The 21834-nt window shown below is 40.4% G+C and overlaps 1 protein-coding gene across 13 annotated transcripts in view; it reads right to left on the bottom strand.

Annotated features, from left to right (window-relative positions):
• Positions 1-19998, bottom strand: part of LOC133410701 (mitogen-activated protein kinase kinase kinase kinase 4-like) — a 93306-nt gene extending 73308 nt beyond the window's left edge. For all 13 annotated transcript variants that reach the window (XM_061692163.1, XM_061692164.1, XM_061692151.1 and 10 more), the window contains exons 1-2: positions 19721-19998; positions 19415-19480 (exon numbers count right to left, since the gene is read on the bottom strand). In XM_061692163.1, the coding sequence (XP_061548147.1) occupies positions 19415-19480; positions 19721-19777 (123 nt within the window). In that variant the 5' untranslated portion in view covers positions 19778-19998. The remainder of the gene's footprint in view (positions 1-19414; positions 19481-19720) is intronic.
• Positions 19999-21834: the final 1836 nt, after the last annotated feature.

Below are 21834 nucleotides of genomic sequence, written 5' to 3'. Positions count from 1 at the left end.
CGGGTAACGTGGGGCCTCCAACCGAGAGAAATTATTTCCCACTGGTGGTGGTGTCCACTAAATAGACGGCAGATAACAGAGCCTACGCCCATTTTTGTGTGTAATGGTCATCCCACACCACAAAACTAGAGCCTTCTCCAAAAAAAGAAATCTGAATTTTTTGAGAAAGTATACTACTTTTTGTTGAAGAAATACACTAGTTTTTAAGCCTCATTCTTTCAATATTTTTTTTCTTGACTTTATTCTCAAACAAATATGACTGTTCTTTTATCCTTAACATTGTCATGTTTTTCAATGAAAGAAGGATTGTCATGTTTTTCAATGAAAGAGTATTAAATATTTTTTTCTCATAAAGCACTGATTTTCTCTTGTAAAAATGTCTTTATTCTTGTATCATTATTACTTTTTGTCCCATAAAAAATCATGAATTATTCTTGTAAGATTATTAAAACATTCAAATAAAATAAAAATCAGACTTTATTCTCAACAAAATATATATTTTTGTAAATCTGCCTTTATTGTTATTATTATCATCATGCATTTTTTGGAGCACCTTACATGTCACTCAAGCTCAACTTAAAGGGTTAATAATAATAATAACTAGCAGCCATCAGGAGGTCATTGGTTATTTTGATCATTGCCGTTTCTGCGCCGTGAAATGGGCAGAACCCACAATTAAATTGTATGTTACTGTTGAAAGGTGAGTAGATCTTTAATGCAACAGTTATTTTCAAGGATTTCGGAAATGAATGCACGGAGGTTGTTGGGGTCAACAGCAGGTTTCTTTAGAACTGGAATAACTGCAACAGATTTGAGGGATGAAAAGGCAGTTATTTCCGGGGTCAGACAGTTAACAGTGGGTTTAACAATACGTTTTGAGAGGGTCAAGTTGGCAAGTGGATGGTTAGATTTGTTGTTGTTTGATTTGTTGTGCTGTATATACAGATAGGCTTTGCACGATCAGGATTTTTGGGGCCGATCACTGAGTTTTAAAAAAACGATAACCGATCACCGATCCGATCACAAGATGGAGGAATGTCTATTTAAATGACCTGTTCAGTTACTGTATATACTTGTGTACTTAATTGCTCAAAAAATTATATTTCCAATAAATAATGTATCTTTGTTCATTTATTTATGCCATTGAGGCATAGTGAGACAGAACAAATGAATGTTCTTCTATTAGATGGCAGGAAGTAAATACAGAAATTAATGTATCCACTTTTTGTGACATTTTTGTTTGTTGGTGTGCCGTGAGATTTTTCAATTGTAAAATATGTTCCTCTGCTCCATAAAGGTTGGAAATCACTGCTCAAGTCAGATAGTGTATTCTAATCAGTCAGGTCAAACCAACATTACATTACAGAAATAATGGGCGCTAACTTACTGTAATTAAATTACTTTACTGTAAGTAAATTACTTCACCCACACCGAAACTTTCAAGCATGATTCGACAGAACGGCGGCATGTTTACGTCCAAGCGTCAGTGCTAGCAGTAGCTTGCTAGGCTACATAACGTTTTGTTGCCTGATTGCAAGCCGTATCGTATTAAAAGTATGTGAACATACCTCAAACAAGCCTTAAACGAACATCCTCTCCTGTCCTGAGCACCGGTGACCACCAACACACGTTTCCCCCCATTTTGTCCTTATAATACAGTTGGCGTGATCCACTCTTGTTGTCGTTGCTACGGTAACGAGTATATCCGGTCGCATTTGAATTGACAAGATCAAGACTAATGATCATAAAAAACGGAATGCGGTGGTATCGGAATACAAGATTTTATTGCAGTACTCTGTCAGTGCAATCCTGAAAGAGCAAATTTGTCTTGTAGTCTGATCCGGGCATTACGTGTTGTCCATTTCAGGCGTTTTGACTGTCCCATACCGGCGACATGTTTGTTTTTAAATAACTTAATTGGCCGTCAGATATTTACAGTACTACGTCAAAAGGCATGCGACAAGGCTAAAAGTAAATTAGTTTTTGGATTCAAATATACAGTGTCCACAATGGCGACGCGGAGTAAATGTCTTTTGCGGAGCCAATCAATGATGTCATTGATCGGATCGGCAAATTATGACATGAAAGCCGGTCAGCATAAAAGTGATGCCATTATTCTTGTATTATAACGGGGGGGGAAATAAGACTTATTCTTATAAAATTACAACTTATTGTCTGGAAAATATACTATTTTTATTGCAAAAAATCTGACAACTCTTGAAAACTAAAATACTTTCTTGTAAGGTTATAACTTTTTGGGAAAATACACTGACATTTAAAAAAAAAAATGTTTTCCTGGAAATATAGGAAAAAGTATTTCTATAAAAATATTGCTTTGTTTTGTACCATTAATAGAGATGTAACAATATTCACGATACCGCAAAATTAAAAGTGCCTCGATACAGTCGTGGTCTTGTCTTTTGATAAAATAATGAGCCGTTGTGTTTAAAATTTAGTCTTAGTACGGCTATACGCAGCCACACTGCTTACCCAGGCTGCTACTGCCAGACAACAGTGCTCCACTTCCTCACTAAGAGTATAAACGCACACGATTGGGCGCGTAACCCATGTGGCCATGTGGGTATGTGACAAAAAATACACTGATTGGCTGACTGGCCAATGTAAGCAAAAGGTGCCCCGAGTCCCGCCCAAGGCGACAGCGTCGCCGCTATGCCAGTCTGAGCGTCGTGCCGCAATATATTGGGCGAGAGGCGCCTTGTTCGCACCGGCCTGCGTGCCAGCAAATGCTGACCCATGGGCCGGCAACAGCTGCTAACAGACCTCCACTTCGTGAAGCCGCATCCCGGCCGGTGCCAGCCGGCACTGGGAAGCCCCATTATCCGGCCCTCCGCAGGCCGCCACCACCGCTCCCATTCGAAGAGATGATCCGCCAAAATATTTATGCATATTTTAACAGCAGCACTCTTTTAGTAGTATACAAGTGAGCGTTTACCTCAAGTCGAAGGTCGTGGGTGAAAAGAACATCACACGGAGAGTGAATGACAATTCTGACTCCCCATTACAACATATCCCTCTGCCAATACATTACAGTAGTCCCAAAAATCAAATATTTAAATAGGTCCACTCCATACAGATCAATGGAAAAATACATCTGACATACTTCCCTCTCTTCAAATGAAATGTTCACATTTCAAATTAAAACATATTACAGAGGCTGCTCAGAAAAATAAATCATCCTAAAATATCACTAAGCGGAGGAAAAGAAACTAAGGATTCTTATGGCTTTAAGAGTGCTCCTGCGTTTATGACTTTACTTGAAATATGACAATACAGTAACTACTGTTAAACTATTTCCATCTACCCAGCTATCATCAGGCAGGAGGCAGGGTACACCCTGAACTGGTTGCCAGCCAATCGCAGTGCACATACAAACAAACAACCATTCACACTCACATTCACATTTACGGGCAATTGAGAGCTGTCAATTAACCTACCATGCATGTTTTTTTGGGATGTGAGAGGAAACCGGAGTACTGCGAGAAAACCCACGCAGGCACGGACGGGGAGAACATGCAAACTCCACACAGGCGGGTCCGGGGATTGAACCCCGGTGCTCAGAATTGTGAGGCAGACGCTCTAACCAGTCGTCCCCCGTGCCGCCGTGAAACTATTTGATTATTGATTTTAAAAAATACTAATTTCCTTTATTCTTGTATTTTATAGTAAAAAATATTTCCAAATGTATTCTCATGAGCTGAAAACCTTTGCATCTCAAACTGTATTATTATTGTCTTTTTAAAAAACAGACACCACTCATAAAAAGCTTTTTTTTTTGTATATAAATGAATCTGACTTTATTCTTGAAAAAAAAAAATCTGCAAAATATACAACTTTTGTCCCCCGTAAAACTTTTTTTTTTTTTTTTTCCCCCAAAGGAGTGGACAATTCTGAAAACCGTGTACCTTTTATGCAGATACTTTGCAGTATATTACTGCAACTGTGTGCTTTCACGTCTACATCGAGTCAGTCGTTTTCTCGCACCCTCTGAGGCGATGACGGGGTGTGCGTTTGAAGGCGGCCCCGCCCCTCCTGCAACATACTAACCCACAATTCTGCCGCATGCTAAAAATAGATGTGATTTAACCTACAGCGAGTGAGGGGGTGGAGGCTAAATGTTGAAAGCATGAAAGCAAACATGAGCATGAAGGTCCGTGGGGATTTCTTGCCCGCCACAATAAAAGCACACAGGAAAAAAAAAAAAAAAAAGGAATTGAGAAATGATAATAAATTAAAGTGCTACATCCACGAAAAGCTATTTTCCACCTATTGCAAGTACATTAGTATATACATTTTTCCATGTAAAACTATATTTTTGTTTTTGGACATGGAAATATATGTGCACAGTAGGGGTGGGTAATATGGGCAAAGAAAAATATATAAACAATTTTTGTTGTTATTTTACGATAACGTTAATTTGACGACAACCTAAAAAAAAAATACTAATTATAATAAAAATAAAAGTCTAAAGCTGTCCTTACTTCCCAGGACATTTACTGATAGTGTTTCAGAAAAAAAGCTCTTGTTTATTTTATACAGTGCTTCATACATCTGCTGCAAATCACCGCACAAGAATATTTTATGGCAAGACTTTACAATTTCAAAGTTCCAGTTATGTCCAGGCTGTAAATGATAAATGGACTGCACTTAATAGTGCTTTATCTACACTATCACAGTGCCCAAAGCACTTTACAGAGCCTCGTATTCACCCACTCACACACACATTCAAACAACAATGGGAGACTGCTGCCATGTAAGGCGCTGCCAGGCCCACTGGGAGCAAATTATGGTTCAGTGTCTTGCCCAAGGACACTTAAGTAAATAATAATCAGAAAATGGATGGATAAACCATGCAACAATTTTGCGGTATCTCTGTGTGAAAGGGGTTCATATCGCACTTGAATATAGGGAAAAATGACTTGTAGTATGTGGCAATTTTGCTGCATCTCTGTTAAAAGGGGTTTATTTAACACTTGAATATTTATCCATCCATCCATTTTTCATACCACTTATCCTCACTAGGGTCGTGGCGTGCTGGAGACTATCCTAGCTATCTTCGGGCGAGAGGCGGGGTACTCCCTGAACTGGTCGCCAGCCAATCGCAGGGCACATATAAACGAAAAACCATTCGCACTCCCATTCACACCTACGGGCAATTTAGAGTCTTCAATTAACCTAACATGCATGTTTTTGGGACATGGGAGGAAACCGGAGTACCCGGCGAAAACCCACGCAGGCACGGGGACTCCACAAAGGTGAGGCCGGATTTGAACCCTGGTCCTCAGAACTGTTAGGCAGATGTGCTAAACAGTCGTACACCATGCCACCTCATTTGAATATTAAAGGATACAAATAAATGATGCAGCAATTTTTCAGTATTTCTGTGTGAAAGGTCCTAATGTAACACTTCAATATAAAGTAAAGAATATAAATTAATGGCGCCGTAATTCTGCTGTACTTTTAGGTGAAATTGGCTCATATAACACTTGAATATAAAGTAAACTTTATACTTCACACAGAGATACAGCAAAATTACAGCATCTTATTCCCATTGAATACAAAGTTAAGAACAAAAAATTTGATGCAGCAATTTTACTGTATCTGTGTTCAAGGGGCTCATATCGCACTTGAATATAAGAAAACAAAAATGATGTGGCAATTTTGCTCTACCTCTGCGTGAAAGAGGCCAATATCCCACTTGAATATAAAATAAAGAATAAATGAATAATGCTGAAATTCTGCAGTATCTCTGCGTAAACAAGGCTCATATCACACTTGAAAAATAAAATGTAAAAATTATTAACGTGTTAATTTTGTAGTGTATGGATGACAGGGGCTTATATGACACATGAATAAAGAATTGAAGCACCAAAATGAAAATTCGTGGAGACAAGGAAAATGAGGAAAACAAGACCGAAAACCATAAACCGAAACCAAAAGAAATTACAATGCCAAATATTTGTAAAACTATGACTTCAGAGCTGCGAACCTATAAATAATCATTTCCAGAACCATTTGTCTGAATTTCCTTTTTTTTTTAATTTTTTTTTTATTTTTTTATTATTATGTTAGGAACAATTACTGCAGGACAGTTATTGCAGCATATTATTTTTCCTATATTTCCAGGAAACATTAACCTTATAATGGTGGACACATTTGGAGCCAAATGTCTTGTCTTGCATGGTATTTTCGTATTTCCTGAATCCATTATTGCTGCTGAAAGGATGCAAATTTCCCCATTGTGGGACTAATAAAGCATACCTTATATTATAAATATTTGTTATATTAATGTATTTTTAAACTGTCCCCGTGTTCTCAAGTGACGTAAAGGAGACGTAGTAATTCATTCCCGGTTTCTGGTTCCAGTCCTGTGTGGCGGTGTAGCATGATTGTGTCCAGTATTTCAGTATTTTCACTATCGTAATTTATTAATTTCCCTGCTATTTTTCTCTTCAACAATGGTTACCCTCCGCTATAACGCAGTTCCAGCCAGACCTGTGTGAAAAGTGTACTGTATCACCCAATCACCTATTTCAGTGTTTTGCAACTTTATGTCACGATAGCTTCTCCATTAGCATGGCTTCCCTATCGTTCTGTGAATTACTCCTCGTCCTCCCTTCGTAATAATTGGAATGGTGACATATGCTGTATTGACACTGAACGCCAAGCGACCGTTCACCTCCGCAGCTCGGCATCGTATTCAGCCACGTTAGCTGTAGCTTGTAGAAAGCTGAGGCGGTGCAAAATAGCGTGCAACAAGCATTGCCCTGTAGTACCAAAAAGGCAGAAAGCAGGGAGTTTGGTCGAGTGTTCAATGTGGACGTGCTGTTTTATTTATTCTTTTTTTATACAATAAAGTGTACACAACTGAACGCAGTTTTGCTTGTATCACAACATCCTTTTTGGTCTGTTTTATTTCGGTGAAAAAAGTATTTCGGTCCAAAACCGAAAAAGCACTTTTGGGCCATCATTTTTGGCCGTAGATATTCATCCATCCATCCATTTTCTGCACCGCTTCTCCTCACTCGGGTCGCGGGCGTGGTGGAGCCTATCCCAGCTGTCATCGGGCAGAAGGCGGGGTACACCCTGAACTGGTTGCCAGCTGATCGCAGGGCACATACAAACAAACAACCAGTCGCACTCACAGTCACACCTACAGGCAATTTAAGAGTCTCCAATTAATGCATGTTTTTGAGATGTGGGAGGAAACTGGAGTGCCCGGAGAAAACCCACGCAGGCACGGGGAGAACATGCAAACTCCACACAGGCGGGGCCGGGGATTGAACCCCGCTCCTCAGAACTGCGAGGCTGACGCTCTAACCAGTGTTTCACCGTGCCGCACCGTAGACATTTGCTGGCAGAAAATTTGATACATCACTGATATACTGTCAAAAGTAAAAATTAATGATGCAGTGATTTTGCTGTAACTCTGCGCATGTAAAATAACAAACGTGAATTATATTGCAATTTGTGGTACCTGTGTGAAAGAGCAACGTGAAACACAATAACATTCAAATAAATATCATTAATAATCCTACATGGCAAAAAGGCTTATTATTTTGAAAGTGAAATGAGGACGTGGGCATCCTCATATTGACATTATCTGCCCCGAAACAGGGGGCGAGCAGGGGAGACGCATCACCGCGGCAACCAAACGACTCCCGCCTGAAGTTTCTCTAGCATGACAGCACAAACCTGGTGGGGAGCTGACAGAGTCTGCCCAGTGACAGGAGGAAGGCTCGTGCTCTCACAACCTCTGCTCCAATGGGATGCCTGCATCCCGGTCAGCTGCTGCGTGGGGCTGACCGAGCGCCGGGGGCCAATAGCCGGGCAGAAGGAATGGTCATATGACAGACCAGGACCGGCCCAGTCAAAGTGGATGAAAACAAACGCTTAAGGAAATAAGGCCGCTGGTTACACAACAAACACGAGTTACATAGTGATAATGTGGGACTGTATGTTGCCATGGCAACCATAAGTAATGTGTGTGAACGTGTGTGTTTGTGTTATAAGCCATTGATTCTCAACTGGTGGTTCGGGACCCAAAAGTGGGTCGCGTAACCAACAGCTCGTAAAAAAAAATTTGTAAAAAGAAAATTGTAGCGCACCTAGCCTTACATAAGGGAGCACTCAATCTACAGAATATAATACTGAAATAGTAATGTGTTAATATCCATCCATCCATCCATTTTCAACACCGCTTATCCTGGTTAGGGTCGCGGGACGCTGGAGCCTAACCCAGCTGACTTCGGGCGAAAGGCGGACAACACCCTTAACTGGTCGCCAGTCAGTCGCAGGGCAATGTGTTAATAGTGTCTCCCAAATGGCTGCCCCCTAGATGCGAATGACTAGGTACTGTTAGCCTCGTTCGCTATCTAGCGTCGACTCAAATATTCAAACATGATTCATCCCTTGGCGGCACGGTGAAGACCGGTTAGCACATCTGCCTCACAGTTCTGAGGACTGGGGTTCTAAACCCGGCCCCGCCGTGCCCGTGTGGGTTTTCTTTGGGTACTCCAGTTTCCTCCCAAATCACAAAAAAACATGCTTGGTAGGTTGATTGATGACTCTAAATTGCCCTTAGGTGTGAATGTGAGTGCGAACGGTTGTTTGTTTATATGTGCCCTGCGATTGGCTGGCGACCAATTCAGGATGTACCCCGCCTCTCGCCCAAAGATAGCTGGGATAGGCTCCAGCTCACCCAGTACTCTAGTGAGGAGAAGCGGTACAGAAAATGGATGGATGGATGAATGAATTCAACTCTTGTCATACAATGACATGTAACTCGGTAACATAAGCGCAAGCGCGCAAGCTAAACATATGGGGTAACAACTAGCAAGGCAAGCCTCTCCGCTCACTGGAGTGTTAGCCCACCTCATTAGCTCATGTAGACTTGTTCAAATATTCATCCCTCGGCTTACAATGAGAGTTCATTGTTAGCACACCGAGCTTCACTAACACTAACGCTCAAGTTTTTCCCACACGTTATGTTCATGGAATAACGATGTGTCAATGATATTCACAAAATGCGGGCCATGGTAACTAATGGCTGGCAAGGCTAGCCTGTCAGCCGCTCTGAGTTTTAGCCTAGCTGTGTACCTAGTGTAGACAATGTAAACTATCATATCTCACACAATAAAATCTATCTGTTAAACTATCACATCTCACACAATAAAATCTATCTGTTAGCACAGCTTCCCTGGCTAACATTAGCGCTCAAGGAAGACATCAAAATCGTAAAAAAAAAAAATCAAAATAGTCCTCGAATATGTAGATTTGGACAACACGGCTGGTGACAAGCAAGGCTACCCTAACTCATTACATCTTGTAGTCATTTAACTATTTATCTCCTCAGATTAAACTGATAGCGTGCTAACGTTAGCAGTTATTACGATTGTGAGACAGCACACTGACGACATTCCCTGAACATGAAGACGTTAATGGCATGGCTGCCCCCAGCTGCTAATGACTAGCAAGTCTAGCCTGTGTGCTCACTGGAGTGTTAGCCTAGCATGCTAACTGTAAACAGACCCTTCAAAACATTAGGAGAGTGTATTTTAAGTCAATTTTACTAAAGGCCAAAAAATTTCTAACTAGCCAAAGCATAGGCGTAACCATTGGCTGGCTAGCGTTACCCTAACTTCTAAAAAACAATCCAGGACAAACAGCCACCCGAATCAACGGGTGGCAGATGGCCATATGTACAGTAACACAGCACATAATACACACACCCCAGCTCAGACAGATCAACAACTGTCATTAAGGAGTCAGACTAGACATGCCACAAGGCCTTGGGGGTGGGTGGGGGTCTGTAATAAGCCATGATGGGTGGTACTTGGGGGGTTAGTCCATTTTTTACCAATCCCACTTGTAGCTAAAGACGGGATCTGACTCACTCTGATGTCTCAACACCACAAAAAAATATATAGTGTGTGTGTGTATATATATATATATATATATATATATATATATATATATATATATACACAAACGGGTATAGTATCCACACAACCATAAAAATACAACTCGAAATGCTAATGCTAAAATCAATGTAAAAGTATCCATCCATCGATTTTCCATACTGATTATCCTCACTAGGGTCGCGCCTTCCTCAGTTTACTCTGGGCGAGAGGCGGGGTACAGCCTGAACTGGTCGCCAGCCAATTGCAGGGCACATATAAACAAACAATCATCCGCACTCACATTCACACCGGATAATTTATAGAGTCTTCAATCAACCTTCCGTGCATGTTTTTGGAAATCTAGGAGGAAACTGGACTACCCAGAGAAAACCCATGCAGACACGGGAAGAAAATGCAAACTCCATGCAGGAGAGGCCACATTTGAACTCAGTCATGCCATCGTGCCGCGCAATGTGAATACAGATGTCTGCAAGTATCTTTTTTGATTAAACACAAAGATAATCAATTTTCTTTCATGGAGGACTACAGAAATCAGAGAATATTTACTGTTGAGATGCTGAAATCAGAGGATTTGGTCAATTTTAAGTTAAACAAGGTCTCCAAACAATTAATCGATTATCAAAATAGTTGTTGATTAATTTAATAATCGATTAGTTGTCGTCTAATATTAATTGTTGCACCTTCACTTAATATAGAAAGCTGATGTTAACGCTAACGTTAGCGGTAATATAGAAACTAAATCCGGAATTCACTATTGGAAGCTAATATTGGAGGTAACATCAGACACTAACATTGGTCCTCCAAAGCTCTAATACATCGGAAGCTACTTTCAAAAGCCAAGATTGAAAGCTAACGCTGAAAGCTAACTTCAGTAGCAAACAGAAACTGAAGCAAACATCCTAAGTCAAAGTTAGAGGCTCCATTTGAAGCAAACATTAAGAGATAACATTGTTAGCGAACAACAGAATATAACGTTGGAGGCTAACATTAGAGGCAACACTGGAAGATAATGTCGGAAACCTAACGTTACAGCTAAATGGAAAGTAACATTGGAGCTACCGTCAGATAATAACCTTCTTCTTCCTTAGCACTAATGTTAGCGATAACGTTGAAAACTAAATTCACAAGCTAACATTGGCGGTAATGTTGAAAGCTAACGAAGTATCACTGATGGTTTTCTTTCGATATATCAATTATTGCATAATCGCTGTATTGCGATATTATGAGATACACAATAAGGTTGCCAAGATTGGTTGACAAGTTACGATCAAAACCGTCAACAATAAATTTAACAGTTGACATCTACGGGTTTTTTTAAGCTGTATTTTTCTCTCAAAAGTGCTTGAATCCTCCCGCTGCCCAGCGTGCTCGCCTGTTGTCTGCCTTATGGACGTGACGCACATGCACAGTCGTCATCCAGGTTAGCTAAGTGATGCACCGGGAAAAACTACAGCTAACCAGCGTTAGCAACGGTGCTCGAAATCTGGGCATTTCACCAAAAATACTTAAGAATGCGATGCAAAACCTGCAAGACAGAACGTACGCTTCATGGCGGCATGACAGTGATACACGAGCATCTAAAATAGAAGCACGTTGTGGCTGATTCAGTTTCTGACGAAGAGGGACAGTCATCCCGGTAAGACATTTGGCTAGTTAGCAGCTAATATTAGTGTCAACTGTTATAAGCTAATTGTGTAATGCTGTAAACATTAACATTATCGATGACAATTTCATCAGCCTTAGCACACAGGTTATGTGTTTGCTATAACGTCATAACCACATATATGAATAGACGCTCGATAGGCCATAGCAGACCGTTAGCAATGTGCCTAGTGCCTACATGGCGGCGTGTTGCCGGGGGCAATGTTCTCATCACTGCCAATGCATGTACTTAAAAATAAATCAGAAGTTGCTCATTTCTCAACCCACTTTCATGAGGTTTACTTTTTTGTCACTGTCAAAGCATGTGCTATTAATACAGAACATTTGAGGGGGAAAAAAGCCCCCAAAAAATCTTGTCTGTGAAAGGTTATTCTCAGTTCCAATGTTATGATTGTATATGATTGTACATAGTTTTTGTTCCATTTTAAAGTGCACTTGACAGCTTAACGGTTAAAGGCCAGAGTATCACCTTCATTTTAATCTGCACTCTCATATATAACCATGTCAGGAATGCTAGTACAAGCTGCAAAGTTTATTAAAGGTAAAGCCTCTTCTTCCACAACACCAATTTGAAACAGTAATCCATGCCTTCGTTACATCTCAGATGGATTACTGTAATGCACTTTTTTTTTTTTTTTGAGTCAGCCAGTCCTCACTCAAATGTCTCCGGTTGGCTCGAATTGCTACTGCTCGCCTCCTAACTGGAGCACGTAGGAGGGAGCACATAACTCCAATTCTATCTTGCCTTCACTGGCTTCCTGTGCATTTGAGAGTCAATTTTAAGATTATTTTATTTATTTTTAAATCTTTAAATGGTCTCGCACCACCTTACTTGTCTGAGCTGCTCCAAATCTACCCTCCTGCACGATGCCTCAGGTCAGCTGACCAGAGGCTCCTGGAGGTACGGAGGACTAAACAGAGGCTCAAAGGGGATAGAGCATTTTCCGTTGCTGGGCCATCTCTTTGGAATAACCTCCCCCTTAACATTAGGCAAGCCCCCTAATTGTCCATTTTTAATACTCATTCAAACCCATTTTTATTCTTTGGCTTTCAATTCAGCACGAGACTGCACTGTTTCAGTGTTTATTTTTAACATTGCTATGAATCTGTTGTTTTAATTTGCACTATGTTTGTTTTTACATGTTTTATTATATAATGTACAGCACTTTGTCTGCAGCCGTGGTTGTTTTAAAGTGCTCTATTAATAACACTGGGGAACAATTTGAAAAAAAATTCTGTTGAGTTAGATTTTTATCCTGATTAAAACTAAAATTGGCATACTGATTCCAAAATTGCAGTGAGTTTTTTTTTCAAGCACGTCAAGTTTTTTTCTCCAAAGCTTACCCTCCAGATAAGCAAAATTCCACTGATTGGCCTCATCTACCGTTATGTGGCAACTTGCTTGTGCAGTCAAAATTGAGACAGTGCGATGAGAGGTGTGTGCAGCTTCCAATAGGTCAGAACTATCAATTTATGCAAACAGAAAACTAGCATAGTAGGAATAAAGAGGATTTGTGCTGGCTTTTCTCTTAACCTTGTAATGGGCATGGGCATACCGTTGTAAATTCTATTTCATTTTATGCTGATTTTTTAGTTTTCAAAGCTTGTAACTATTCCATATTAGTGTTTTATTTACGTAGGTATATATCTCCTTTGTTCCACTCTCACTTTGTTCGAAAAAGTTGACGTAATAAAGAAAAACCGACATCAGTTTTGGATTCTGCACCCAAAAATTAGTTGGCTGTCAGACCTAACTCAACAAAAATTGTATTATATAATAAAAAGTTGAATGTACTATAACCAGATCAACACTGGAAATATACTGTTGTCAATGTTCTATTTGGATTTAAAAAAAAAAAAAAAAAAAGGTTACAAATTATCTTACGGTAATTATTTTTTGCACATACCTTACACACTTCCAGATGGAAGCTAATGATGGTTGTATAAGAGCAGCTGCTTGCTGGTGCGATGAGCTGCAATTTGCATATGGCTGGTGTCAGCCAGAATCCTAGTACAGGAAGTCTTCGAGTTACGACGTACTCGACCTACGTCGTTTCGACTTTATGACGCCCGTGCCTCGTCCGCCATTTTGTCCCCAGCACCATAGTGTTTCTGCTTAGCTAGTGCATAGTGCTCGTCTGTGTTTGTGCGGCGGGAGTATCTTTGCCTTTTTCGCCCTCCTTTTTTCACACTCAGCAGTAATGGTAAGTACAGCATCTTATTTTTTGTATTTTAATGTATTTTAGTTTCTTTATACGAAGTGTTAACCTTCCCTGCTACGGTCACCTGTCCGTGGTCGGGAGACGCCTTCTCCAGGGCCGAGGTTGTCCTCCTCGGGGTTAACTCCCTTCTCTCGTTGCACAGCTGAGCTGGGTGTCGGCAACAATAAAGGCACGAAGCACCAATTTGCTGTTTTAATGGCTTTATTAGCTCCTCTGCGCATTCAACGTCAACGGGTCCTCCGCTAATCGCTACACTTCCCCAGTCGCCGTCACTACACTTGCCACTCTACACACTCGCACCTGCGCGCACTCCTTCCTCCTTCAGTCCCGCCGGACGACACCTGCTCAGTCCCGTCTCACACACACACACACACACACACACACACACTTAGCTTGCTGTCACAATCACGTGGGACATTACCCGTAAACAGAAGTATTTCAACGTAAATTTCGTCTTTAACGGTGAAATCCGACTTACGTGGAAATTCGGGTTACGTCGCCAGAACTCGTTCGTAAATCGAGGACTTCTTGTACTTCCAAAACTATAATTTTTCAGGAGACCCAAAAAAAATTGTTGAACTATTAACATTGTATTGTCAAAGAGAGCAAGCCATTTTCAAAACAAAAAAGAGGTTTTGGCCCGACGTCAGCGATATTATCCAATTCGTCGACTAATCACAAAAATAATCGGTGACTAGTCAACTATCAAATTGTGGCACCCCTAATATATAATATACTGTTTGCAAAATATTACGATATCTTGTCATTAATTACTCTGCGATTCCTACCTCTAACTGGTATATCGATTTGAAAATGTCTGCATGAAATGTAGTCATGATACAGTTTGGCAAAATGTTGCAATATCGTATCCTGAGTTGATCTGCAACATCCAGAATCAACTGTTAATGAACTGACACTTTGGCCAGTGGAAATGGGAAAAAAAAACGTAAGGGCACCAATATAGCGGACCTCCCGGAATGTTTTGGAAAGACCGACAGGGCCGTTCACTAGAGCTGTTGGCTAAGCTAATATTTATCCATGTGGATGTCCAAAACAACAGTAGCGGCGCAGCAGTTTCTCCACAAAAGTCCGCTTCCTATTTGCTGCTGCCCCATAGAAAGGTCACAGAAGATAAGCGCACAAAAAGGTCCCAGCAGCTACCTTGTTGCTGCGGTCGTGACTTCACTTCCTGTGTGGGGAAAAAGGTCAGAGCAGACAGCATCAACGACCCACTTTGAATAACCGGAATGTCTGTGAACTGGCCTGGCATGAGTCCATGAGACGGCACGAGCTGCTTTTTTAGTTTTTACCATGCAACTCAGAATCATTACTTATTCCAAAATGTCTTGGACAAAATTCTACACACTGTAACATCCAACATTGACAAGATTCAAAAAGTATTTAAAAAAATATATAATAATTCTCATTCATTAAACATAAAAAACTACGAATTGACAGCACAAAAAACGTCAATTCAGGGTGAATACGTTCCACATAGACTATATTCTCTTTTACATAGTGATCCTACAAATTATAGCCTTGGACAAATTACAGACGAATAACATGGATAAATTCTGGATCTTCTGTTTCATCTCTCGGCAATTTTTCACTTGTTCTGTGTGAACATTGAATATCTTAATATTAAAATTGAATCTAATTTATTGCAGGACGCCGTCGCTGGATAATGCATGAAAGGTGCGGGCGGCTCTTCTGTTTTAAAGCTCCAATGTGACAGTTTTACATGAAAGGGGTAACAGTAAAAATCATGACATTAAAATTTATCGCGGGAAGTTGTGTCAATAGGTAAAAACGTACAATATCCTTCCCTTTGCTGGGTTTTGTATGAAAGGCACAAGCAGACAAAAGCCGGCCCGATCTTAAGTTTTCCAGCTCCGAAGCAGCTATTTTGTGATATCTCTGTGTGAAAGCATGAACATTAAACATGACATTGAAATTTATCGCAAAACATAGTGTTGCCATGTGAACGCTCGCAATATCCTGCCTTTGCTGGGTTCTGTGTGAAAGGCATAGGTGGATAAAAGCCACATCTTCTGTTTTATGGCTCCGATGCAGCAATTTTCGGCATCGCTGTGTGAAAGAGGCAGCATCAAACATGAAAAACGTATTGTGAGAGCGCAGTGTCTGGCGAAAAGGTAAAAAAAAACTTTGATGCTTCACATAATCAACAAAACAGAGTGCAGGAAACTCCTAAAAACGCTTGGTTTGTTAAAACAAAGTCTGGACAATCTCCCCAGATCTTGGCAGTATTGTGACTAGCGGTGTGAATCGCAGCGTAACTCACGATACAATATTTAAACAATACAGCGAGTACGCTATTACTGACATAGTCGGTGAAAAAAAACATCTACTATACATTGCGATATCAATGTAACAGAAAAAGTGAAACAACTTCCTCAGTTTCGTTACTTCTTCACTAGCATGTACTAAATATTTACGTTTTCTGTTTAGTGTATGATAAAAGTCATAAAGAAGGTTAAACGAGTTCCTCTGCGGGTGGGCACTAAAAACTACCCCACGGTTTGCTGGAAATAAACAAGAGTGAGACCTCATCTTCTTTGAGGCAGTGTTATTACGACGAAGATGACGTGTTACTTTACTTTATAATTTCCACTTTTGCTTCCTCTCATATTTATTTTTCCGATCCAGTCACGTTCCGGCGTTTCTGGGTCAGACGAGTGTGAAGAGGCGAGAAAAAAAAGGGCAGGGGGAAAAAAACACACAAAAAAAGAAAAATTGTTGTGTGATTCATGGAATCCCGAGGAGCTGAACTCGAAACATCCCAACTTTGTGTGTTTTTTCCATCTTATCACAAATATTGAAATGCGTAAAGGTGTAACTTACAAATACAATATCACCATACTTTGGCAAGGATAATTTTACATTTTTGTGGGGGGAAAAAATTATCGAAAAATTGTGATGAGAGCATCAATCTTAGTGAAAAAGGGAACTACTTGGTTGTTAAAACAACTTAACATCAACGATCAGTCGCATTCTCACGCCCTCGCAGTGGGAACAATACTGCAATTATCTTTAATATATTCAGGGGGTTGAAACATTTAGTAAATCACAATCATCAAAGTAACTGATAAAATTCTTACATCAAAGCAATGACCATTGGCTTCTTTTTTTATTGGGGAAAAAAAATACACTAAATTGCAATATCAAAGTAACTAAAAAAGAGATGAGAAAACTCTCGATGCTATATTACCGCAAAAATAGTACCAACTATAATATTGAGATATGAGGGGAAACGCTGGTGATAGATCATAATAGTAATGTAACTAAAAAAACTAAACAAAGTAAAAAAATATATATACAAAAATTTAAGATACATTGCAATATCGATGTAAGTTGGATACAAGGAAACCAAGTAACAACGATTGGCTCAAAGTGTCACCCAAGATTCGACAGTTGGATGACAATATAAAAATTAAAAAGTAATCAATACATTCATTCATTCATCTTCCGTTCCGCTTATCCTCACTCGGGTCACGGCGTGCTGGAGACTATCCCAGCTATCTCCGGGCGAGAGGTGGGGTACACCTTGAACTGGTCCCCAGCCAATCGCAGGGCACATATAAACAAACAACCATTCGCACTCACATTCAAACCTACGGGCAATTTAGAGTCTTCAATTCACCTTCCCTGCATGTTTTTGGGATGTGGGAGTACCCGGAGAAAACCCACGCAGGCACAGAGAGAACATGCAAACTCCACACAGGCCGGGATATGAACCCCGGTCCTCACAACTGTGAGGCAGATGTGCTAACCAGTCGGACACCGTGCCGCCGTGACCAATACATCAGTTAAAAAAAATCTACGATACATTGTGATATCAATGTAACTGGAAAAAGGGAACTTGGTTTATTAATACAAAGTAACTATGATCGGCTTCATTCTTCAGTCTTGACAGTGTTGCGACCATCGGTGGAAATCGTAGCTTAACTCACCGTACGACAATACGTTACGTAAACGTTAACAACTTCATTACTACAACACATGGGAAAACGATGATACATAGTGATATCAATGTACCGGTAATTGAAAAACTACACAAAATAACGATGATTGTCTCCAAGCTTGACAGTGTCACAACTAGAAGGGAAGCGTTACTCATGATATGATAGTTTGACGATAAAATCACAATACGAGATTCTGCAACAAGTAATCACGTCACAAACTCGATTGAACTTGAATACGAGCAAACAAAGTAACTACGATCGGTTGGTCCTTCCAGTGTCGCAACTCACGATATGCTAGATTACAAACTAACCATTATATTAGGTTTAAAAAAAAAAAAACGACGACACATCACGATATCAATGTAGGTGGAAAAGGGACAACTTGCAGGAAAAAAAGGTTTGTTAAGACAAAGTTGTTGTGAGTACGGTCGGTATCACGATATTTTGATACCACCGTCATTACTACTACTACTACAACAACTCCTACAACTACCACCACCACTACTATTACTTCCAAACTTTTACAAGCATTACCATTACTACTATCCCTTATTCTGCAAATACTACCACCAACATTACTACTACTTTTTAAAACCACTACAACTACTGGCACTACTATTACTACTACCACCACCACTTCCACTATCTCGACCATTAATACCACATTAACTACTACCACTCCCAGCACTACTACCCCCACAACTATAACTACTGCCACCACTACTACTACAATCACCATAACAATTACTACTGCCACCAAGATTACTACTACTACCACCATCACCACCACCAATACCGCTACTACAACTACTTCCCAATAGCACTTCAAGAGTGAACCCCCGCAAAATCCGTATTCGGCATTCGCGAATTGATCACAATTTGCAGTTTTTGTGCCTCTGGCCTCTCTTGGCTCTTGTGGCATCTTGGTGCCAAGGTATTATGTTGAAGTGAGTAGAGGAGCTTCATTTAGACAAAAATAGCGCTTTGCCGCCAGCTTGTGGCAGCTTAAGTGTCAAGGAACTATGTTGGCGTTAATTGAGGAGCTTTGCTTAGACAAAAGGAGGGTTTTGCCGCCATCTCATGGCGTCTATAGGCAATTTTAAACGCGTTACTTGGGGCAGGGCGTAGTCCCAATACACTAAAACTACTGCTATAATATCAGAATAACAGACATATGAGGTGTAAAAACAACTACGGGGGCATAGAGGGCATATCCTATGTCAGCGTATCAACACTGTATCGTGATAAGAAGGGATGTTCGATACAACTTTCTCCGGCAATACCAGTAAAAGTATTCACTCTTGAGTACTCCCCGACACCGAGCACCGATACCAGCAAAAACGAGCAAAAACGATACCTACTAGCATCCCTAGCAATATCCATAGGTCGTACCGACTACGGACCGGGCCCAAGTCGAGCACGGAGCAATGAGGCGTTCAGGGGCACTGTGGCAGCACAAATTCGCAAACACCGCCCATGCAAATGGCGTCGTGAAGCCTGTCAAGAGGATGGAATCTCTTAAATCAGTGCAAATGGAGGCCGTGCACGCCATAGCTAACTGGGGCGTGGAGGGGACACACATACACACATTAGTAAACACACTAACCTTGTAGACTTGTCCATAGGTGCCATTTCCCACTACTTCCACCAGCTCGAAAATCCCAGCAGGGTCCTGTGTGACGAAACAAGCGCACCCGGTGATTGAGTTAACGGACGGTAATTGAACAAAGGGTGTGTTTAATGCAAAGGCCGGCGGCGCCCGTTCGGACTTGGCCTCACACAAGCAAATAGCGGCGGGGGGGATTAAACAAAGAGGAGGAGGGTAGATACAACCTCCCCAATAAACACCGTTTCTTTATTTTATACCATTATGAATGACGGCATTAAACGTGTTTGCACTCAACGCACTCACCCGCAGGGATGCCAGGTCGATATCCACCAGGCTTTTGGCCGGAGAGTCGTTCGCCATTGTTTAAAGAGGAAAAAAGCCAGGCGAAAATGAACGAAATGGCGTTCTTTGCAAAAGTGTCCTTCAAGCAGAGGGCGAACGCCTCATCGTCGTTTTTGTTGTTGTTGTTGTTGCGTTAAATCCTCGCCATACGCGGCGTCCCTCTCGCTCTCGCTCTCTCGGTAGCTCCGCTCCGGCCGCTGCTACATACCGACTGAGGGGGCAGAGTACTGTGAAGTGGAGTCCGCTCACAGCGTCTCTCTCACCGGACGCATCCTCTTGATCAACCCCCTCCCCTCGCTTCATCAGGAGAGAACCCGGATGTTGGATAGCTAGCTCGCTGAGAGAGCGCGAGAGCTAACAGACAGACTTGAGATTTACTTACAATATCTAGTAACAGTTAAGGGAGTGAATCTCAGCGTCGCTCACACGATACCACCACGTTGTTTTGCCAACAATACCCATCATTTCATGATATAGCGATCGTGCGATAATAGATATGTTTGAAGAAAATCGTCTACGTTAACTATGTAATGTTGTGATGGGAATCGTACTGTAAATTGCGATATTGCGATATCACGATACAGCAGTCGTGCTCTAAATAATATATCGCAAGGGTGTCAAACTCCTTTTTGGCACGGGCCACATCATAGTTATGGTTTCCCTTGGAGTGCCTTTATGACTTTGAACTCATAAATTTAGGATTGCCTCATATTATTATAACGTCGACAATAAATTAATGGATAACTAGTTGTGAAATCAGAAGCCAAAAGAAAGAAAGGTCTATTTGCAAATTGGGTATTTTTAACATGAAGTCGACGCACATGATTTGCTTTCGCGGGCCACATAAAATGATGCGGCGGGCCAGATCTGGCCCCACGGTCGGGCCTTGAGTTTGACACCGGTGATATATCCAAAGAAAATCATCTGCAGTTGTGCTCACCATTATTGGCACCCATGATGTTTCTAAGTACTAAATGTGGAATATCTCCCGAAGAAAATGACTCATATGCAACATTTTTTCGATAGAGCACTTTGTGTTTGATACAAAAGAGCAAATGATATATATATATATATATATATATATATGATATATGAATGTACACAAACGGTATGTTTACAGACCCTGCAATGAACCCTTAAATTCAATACACAACAAAGAAAGGATATTTAATTTTCAAACTGATGAATGTTATTGTTTTTACAAATATTCTCTCATTTTGGATGTGATGCCTGTAACAGGTTTCAAAAAAGCTGGGACAGTGGCAACAAAAAGACTGGGAGAGTTGAGGAATGGGCTTTGTAACAGTCATAAAACTTTATTATCATGGTATTTTGCCAGAGATACCGACAATGTCACAATACAGTGCTCTTGCAATCATTGGTATATCATTTAAAAAAATAATTTTAAAAAAATCAAGAAAAAAATCCAAGATACATCACGATACAGCTGCAGAATAACTCACAATACAGTATTGCCATATCAGGCTAACAATCCAGTTATACTATTTTTATGAATAAAATGACATAATTAAATATAAAATATCGATATTTTACACTTGTGTATTGATATCGTACCAAAAGGGAAAATAATATATAAGCAACATTTCTACTGGATGAACCGCATGCACCATGCGTGATACATTAAGTGTGACAACACTGACCCCATGTGGCCAAAAGATGGAGGTACTTTAATTAGTGTGGAACGTTTCACTGGCCAAAGTAAAAATTTGTTGCGTGCCTATCATGAGTAGACGTATTATTCTAACAATATGTATGTACTTTGAATAATAATCCTGCGCTTAAATGTAGGAAAATAAAAAACCTGTAACGAAATGATTTACATTTAGAATGTACTTCACCTAGGTTAAATAATCCTAATAATAATACCTAAAAGTTTTAAAGCAGCTCTTAAAAAATCTTATGCTAATGTATCCTACTTCAAAGTTACATACAACTGAACTGTACTTAATGTACTGTATTGGATTAAATTTCCACATTGTGAACATTTTACAAACTCGAGTTCCTATTGAGTTAGGACGTTGTGTCAAATATTGTAAATAAAAATAGAATACAAT

Source organism: Phycodurus eques, chromosome 12 (genome assembly GCF_024500275.1).
Source record: "Phycodurus eques isolate BA_2022a chromosome 12, UOR_Pequ_1.1, whole genome shotgun sequence".
NCBI lineage: Eukaryota > Metazoa > Chordata > Actinopteri > Syngnathiformes > Syngnathidae > Phycodurus > Phycodurus eques.
Note: the sequence above shows the minus strand (reverse complement) of the source record. Positions and strands in the feature narration are given on the sequence as shown.